We start from the raw sequence: 6,759 nt of genomic DNA on the forward strand, positions 1-6,759 counted from the left end.
TATAGGCACGCACCTTAAGTTAATCCTCCGTACAATTTTGTCCATTGTAGCTTCCAGACCGAGTAATAGCTAGCTATCAGGTGTGCATGTCATTCCCAGCTACATGTTGCTTGTTTTTCTTCACCTTGTAAGCCTCCCAATGTTTTACACTGCAAGGTTTATAACCCATGCGTCCTGTCACTTGCTCGAGAAGGTCTCTGGTAGGACTTGACCCGGCGACACCGCCTCCTTGGTGACAAGTTAGGGGCGAACTCCTAGCCCGCCACCACCCCTACCCCTCTCTCCCCTCGTCACCGTCAGAGGTGGTCGAAAGCAAGTCCGCATGGCACCGATGAAGGGATGCTAAGGCTCTCGGTGGTCCGTCTTGCATGGAGGGATATGGACGCAAGCCGGGACATCAGCCTCGGGTGGATGGTGTCACTGATAGTGGTTGTGGCGTATTGGCTTGCCCCACAAGTTTAGTGTCAAAGCTGAAGAATAGACGTGGCGTAGTGGTGCTCGCCTATCTCAGTTGGCTCCAGATCATAGAAGCCCTCAGTCTCATCGGATCTAGGTGTTGTTTGAGATGAATGGTGCAGCAAAAACCCACATCGACGATGATGCGGTCTTTGTCTCCTTCCATGGAGGGTTGGATTTTTTGTATGTTATGCCCCTCCTCTAGACGGCATCCTTTTCGTTTGCAACCGTGTCTTGCAACTTTCATCTTGTGTGTGATTTGAAATGATAGTGATAGTGGTTTTCGTAACGAGCTCAACTTATGTGATGGGCATTCCTGAAGTCCACCCATGGCAGCTTGGTTGCTAATAGCTTATTTGGGTTCAAGGGTGAACCACTCCGAGTGTCGGCAGTGGTGCCCTTCATATCAGGGCGACAAAGCAAAGCCCTGTTTGGCTACATAGATGGATGGTGTTGTGCTCATGTTCGGCCAGTCGGTGAATGAGGACATGTTCCTAATGTAGTGCCCCCCCCCCCCCCCCCCCCCCGCGTGGCTTTCGCCGGGGCTAGTCCCGAAGGTGGATGATAGCATCGGCGTTTCAAGCTGCGCTTCTTCTAATTGTGTGTCTTGCCTTACCTGCAAGTTGTTCTTTGTAAGCATGTTTATTTGCTGCTCGGGACTTATTAATTTAAAGTCGTGCGTCGACACATGGTTCCATTAGGATCATCGAATCATCACAGCCATGTGTACACGCAGCATTGAGCAAATCTGACAGTAAAGACTGTGTCGCGCTGGAAAAAGTTAAGCACAACGTTCGTTCCGTAAGAAATCCATTAAAGAAATAATCCCTTCGTTCAGATGGACAACATGCCCCATGATAATTGATTCCTAGCGGAAAAAGGACTCGTACAGTACACATGGGACTGGAGGGAGTGGCTGCAGGGTGTATTTGACGTGTATGCTCCAACAACCGTATACCATAAAAATGCACTGATCACCGACGGGGTACACGTACGTTACGATATATACGCGCGTGCCACCTTTTATTCCGTCGCCTGGATCGTACATACTGTGCTTGAATAGGGCGCTAATCAGTTGCCGTTCCATATTCATCTCTAATCTCTCTCCTGGAGAGAATCTGATGGTGCGTGGCGAGCTAGCACGCCGCACGTACACATTCAAACATATACATATTGATTGGGCATCGTATCGATCGTTTCTGCCGTCGTCACATCGTTATCGTCACATCGTCATATTGCAGTGAGCAAAAGGTTAGGGTCGATTAGATGCTTAGCTGAAACGATGAAACCATTGCTGACGTCGCAATTCCTTAGCGCGGGCATGCACGTACGCACGTACTTACCAGCTTTAACTCTGGGAGAAGAAAAGAACAACAGTACGTACTCTAAAGTGGGACACATGATAGATATTATGATCAAATTAATCATACTTTTTGTTTTTATAAGAGATAATAGTAAACACAATAAAAATAGTATGTAGATACACGTACGTTCCTTGCTTTAAGTTAATCGCAATGTCCATAATTAACCCCTTTATCCCCTGCTATGTATGCCTCCGTTGGTTGCTTGATTAAGCACCATGCTAATTAATCAACGCCCTGTTAATCCTCTGTACGATCACATGCACTTACTTGCAAGCAAAATTAACAAGCCAGACAAGTAAGCACACAAAAATTGAGAGGAGAGAGAGAGAGAGAGAGAGAGAGAGAGAGAGAGAGAGAGAGAGAGAGAGAGATGATGGTGATGATGTAACGATGAAGAACGCTACCTATATGTCGTGTGTGATGATGGACTAATAATTAGCCCTGGCTGATGCTAAATGTGGCCGCGTCGACAGTGCCACATATGTTGCTGCGAACATCACTGTGGGGTTTCCTTGCGAGCTTGGGTCACCTCCTCCCCCCTCTTCTCCCTTCCTCCAACCAGCGACCTAGCCACATCGATCGAGTTCATGCTGCGCAAGCATCGTCGCGCCGATTGATCACGACACCGGCGCACGAGCATGTCCTCTCCCCATCTCCTCCGTCTCCGTTTATTTCCCCAGCCCCTGCTCTTGGAAGTTAATAGAGTACAGAGTACTTGCTCCATTGCTGGCTCTGATCCGTCCGGCCGCATCAGCTTCTCGCGCCGGCCGACGCCCACACGGCACATGCAGGGAGGTTGATGGAGACCGCCGGACCGGTCGAGCTAGAGGGTATACAGGCCTTTGTAGGAGTTGCACAAGTATAACCCCGGCCTTGTTGCTTGCTCCCCTACGCTTCTTCTTCCTGGCTACATACAAATTATTCCTTCCGGTCCTCCGGCATCGCCAAGCTATATATTTCCTTCCTGCCAACCTCCCTATCCCAACCTCATTCATACAAACTCAAGCTATAGCAACATAGATATATGCCCTGCCTAATCTCTGCTACCTAGATACCTGGCTTATACTTTCTCTCCTTCTCCACTATCTTGCTAGCTCAATTGGTGCCGTGCTGGAAGCGCCATCCATAGATCTCTCATCCATATCTATCCATACACACCACGATTCACAATACAGATTGTAGAGAGAGTTTAGCAGGAGGAAGAGGGTTCAGAGAGAAGATAGTGCATAGATATAGAGATAAACTTTTCCATGGGGCTGCGGGACATCGAGATGACGCTGCCGCCGGGGTTCCGCTTCTACCCGAGCGATGAGGAGCTGGTGTGCCACTACCTGCACGGCAAGGTGGCCAACCAGCGCTTTACCGGAGGAGCCACCGGGACCATGATCGAGGTCGATCTGCACGTCCACGAGCCATGGGAGCTGCCAGGTCAGTTTCCTACTATTAGTTTTTTTAGATCAAAAGGCTCCTCTCCCCTGTCCTATTCACTTTTCTTACTATATTAATTACCAAAGTTAGTTAGTTACTACTCCCTCCGCAGCGTATCAGCGACAACCCTATTCTTTCTTTCCTTCCTTCCTTATTTATTCTATTATTCAGCTTGCTGTTGCAAATAAATAAAGTAGTTTGAAGTTCTCTCATGATTTTTTGATTTCCTAAAAGAGTTTTGGTCTAACAGTTTTTTCTCGGAAGAAGCAAAAAAATAAAAGAAAGACTAAAATATGAAAGAAAAGCGTCCATTGTCTCCCATAATGTAAGACGTTTTTTGGCACTGCACGGAGGGAGTACTTACTTACTAGTCGATCGATCTCGATCGAGTAGGTTGCTAGTCCATCTCTAGGAAGCTACATATCTCCCTAACGTAATTAATTTCACTTCATTCCATGGAATGATTAACTATGCAGGCAACCGTGTTTTATTGGCGCTAATTCAGACTTGTCCTTGCTATTATTGATTAGTTCTCCCTCCGTCCAGTTTATGGGGTTCCTTTGTATTTTGGGTCAAATTTTGACCATCTATTTGACTAACAAATATAAATATATGCTGTAAAAAATATTGTTAGATTTGTATTGAAACGAGGTTTTCTGTATATTATATCTTTGCCATATAGTTTTTATGTTATTAGTTAAATCCATGGACAAACTTCAATCCAAAATAAGTTGAGGCCTAATAAACCCTGACGGAGTTAATAGCACTACTTCTCATCAACTTGTCATACTGTTTGCACACTATATACATGCATACTACAGGTGATGTGTTGTTTCTAGCACAAGTTTCCTCTTAGGATTTTGAGTGGGCTACCACCGCAAGCATGAACTTCCTATAAGTAATCTGTCAAGTCTCAAGTGGGCAGCACAGTTTTTATTTTTTTTGGCTTAGTTAAGGAACTGGCTTGCATGTGGCATTCATACCAGCATTTTCCACCCCCTCACTCCTTGAAGTATTTGCCTACTTCAACCAAGAACTTAATTCCCCAATTTTTTAAAACATGGTTTTTAATAAATGTTCAACTAAACTAAGGATAAATGCATATATACTTTCTTTTGCCCCTCAAACCTCTCTTTCTATGTGCAATTGTACAACCTGATATGATCTAATTACGTAACATCCCGTTTGCGTCTACACTTTCGACATCCACTGAGGCTTCTGTTGCTAATTTTATGTGTGGCTCCATGCATGCTGGTATGCAGACGTGGCGAAGCTGAGCACAAATGAGTGGTACTTCTTCAGCTTCCGCGACCGCAAGTATGCGACGGGGCTGCGCACAAACCGCGCCACCAGGTCCGGCTACTGGAAGGCCACCGGCAAGGACCGCGTCATCCGTAGCCCAAGGTCGTCGTCCTCATCCAGCTCCGGCCGTGCCACCATTGTCGGCATGCGCAAGACCCTCGTCTTCTACCGCGGGCGTGCCCCCAACGGCAGCAAGACCTGCTGGGTCATGCACGAGTTCCGCATCGAGAACCCTCACTCCCCACCCAAGGTGGGTTCAAAGTGCCAAACTCTTGCAATATAAAGTTGATGTTATCTGAGTTTTTAATTATTTCTTCTAACCGGGCTCTCACCCCTTGCCATTAATCACTTAAACAGAAATATTCAGTACAAGTCTCCATTTGAGTTTTTAATTGATAAGCGATGCTAATATGCATTTTTGCATTTGAATTTTGTTTGTTCAGGAGGACTGGGTGCTGTGCAGAGTTTTCGACCAGAAGAAAGCCGACACGGAGTACGCCGTGGACGGCAAGCAGGAGCTCGGCGGCGGCGGCGTGGCTCAGAAGGCTGCTGCCGTGAGCGGATCCAACTACGTAAGCTCCTCATCCTGCTACGATCCGGATCGGTATCAGCACTCGCCTTCCGCGCCGTTCCCTTCCCTTGGCGCTGGCGGCCACCATTACCAGATCACGTCCTGTGATCATCACCACCCCGACGGCGCAGCAGGCGTCTCGCTCAGCAATGTCGACGCTTTCGCCGGCATGCCGCAGCTGCTGAGCTACGAAACTATCCTCGACTTCAGCCAGCAACTCCTGGGCGGCGGCAGTGCAGCGGCGGGTTTGAGAGACGGCGCCGATGATCAGTGTGGCGGGGCGCTGATGGACCTAGGGCTGCAGGTGCAGGAGGAGCACTACAACTACAACAGCTTGATGTAGATGTGTATATATGATGTAGATCGGTGGGTGCTGCATGCCGCTATAGGTTAGTTGACAAAAACCGGTACGTTGACTCGTGTGCAACAAATCATATGATCGGGGAGCTAGACAAGGTGACCACTCACCGGTACACAGGCTATGATAAGACGCACACCCAACGGGACAGGTATGGACATTTGTTACATATACGAAGCGCCACTGTTGATACCCATCTAATAAACTTCATCATCTTTCTCGCAAAAATACTTATAAACGTCGTGTAAAAAAATGATCTGTATATTTCTGGCGCCAAGAAGAACTTATTTCCTCTTGAAAGCTTAATTACTATACCCACGTTCCAAAATAACTGATGTTTTGGGCTTGTCCAAAGTAGAACTTGTTTAATTTTGACCACATCTTTAGAAAAATATATTAATATCTAAAACACTAAATTTATCTCATGAGATTCTCTATGAAATATTTTTCCGTACTACGTGTATTTGGTTTTGTAGATGTTGGCACATTTTCTATAGAGTTGGTCAAAGATAAACAAGTTTGACTTTGCGGAATCCAAAAACTTGAATTATTTTGGAACGGAGGGGGTAATTAGGATTCTCAAATTGTATCCTACTAAGGATCAAGTAATGTAGAAAGTTCTTCTTCAAGGTACGAGAGGCGTCTACCCCATGAAGCCTCGGTAGATTTCTTCAGCCAAGATGACATATGCTGTGTCCAAGGCTTCTCAATAATCTCAATGAAGTAGCATCATCGCATAGGCCATGCATTCATCGATATATTTTTTCCAGCAAGAAGGTGAATGCCCCGCCATAAACTGAGGCCCTTAAAGTTTACAACTAGCAAGCTGAAATGAAGTCTTGAAAGGAAACTAAAAAAAGGTTCGATACATGGTCGGAAGAAACCAAAACAAGCAATCGAAGAGACCAAAATTAGCTAATCAAAGACAAAACGATGCCCACGATCTGCCCAGTAGCACGTGCTTGCACCGGACAGGAAGCTCCCCCAATTTTTGTTGTCCTGTCGCGGTGTGGCACAAAGCTCTAAAAACCTTGTTCAGAGTTTGTTGATGAAGAGGCCACTGTGCGGTCGGCCCTGGAGTCTCCCCATTGGCTTCCACAGCTGCAATAACACAACCCTTTTCAAATGAGATCCGACTGGTGTTTAAACATACACACCTCCATAAGAGCTTCATTCCAAGATTTCCATCACGACCAAGCAAGTGTCGCAAAGCCAACCCAAGCAAGCCTCCTATTCTTGCCACTCGTCCCATTAAGAAGTTGATGAAAATCTGCAGACCA

The 6,759-nt window shown here is 46.4% G+C and overlaps 1 protein-coding gene across 1 annotated transcript; it reads left to right on the top strand.

Moving 5' to 3' along the window:
* The first annotated feature begins 2,392 nt into the window (after window positions 1–2,392).
* On the top strand, window positions 2,393–6,112 carry LOC109758597 (NAC domain-containing protein 77). The gene is made up of 3 exons (XM_020317463.4): window positions 2,393–3,248; window positions 4,511–4,800; window positions 4,994–6,112. Exons 1-3 carry the CDS (start codon window positions 3,071–3,073, stop codon window positions 5,462–5,464), a joined length of 939 nt encoding a protein of 312 aa, XP_020173052.1. The 5' UTR covers window positions 2,393–3,070; the 3' UTR covers window positions 5,465–6,112.
* The last annotated feature ends 647 nt before the right edge of the window (window positions 6,113–6,759 follow it).

The sequence above is a fragment of the Aegilops tauschii genome, chromosome 6 (assembly GCF_002575655.3).
Source record: "Aegilops tauschii subsp. strangulata cultivar AL8/78 chromosome 6, Aet v6.0, whole genome shotgun sequence".
Lineage (NCBI taxonomy): Eukaryota > Viridiplantae > Streptophyta > Magnoliopsida > Poales > Poaceae > Aegilops > Aegilops tauschii.

Excerpts from the sequence above, each read along its gene's own strand:
- LOC109758597 (XM_020317463.4), top strand. The coding sequence starts at position 3,071 with ATGGGGCTGCGGGACATCGAGATGACGCTGCCGCCGGGGTTCCGCTTC. Across the intron at positions 3,249-4,510 it reads CGAGCCATGGGAGCTGCCAG|ACGTGGCGAAGCTGAGCACA; the intron begins GTCAGTTTCCTA and ends GCTGGTATGCAG. Across the intron at positions 4,801-4,993 it reads ACCCTCACTCCCCACCCAAG|GAGGACTGGGTGCTGTGCAG; the intron begins GTGGGTTCAAAG and ends TTGTTTGTTCAG.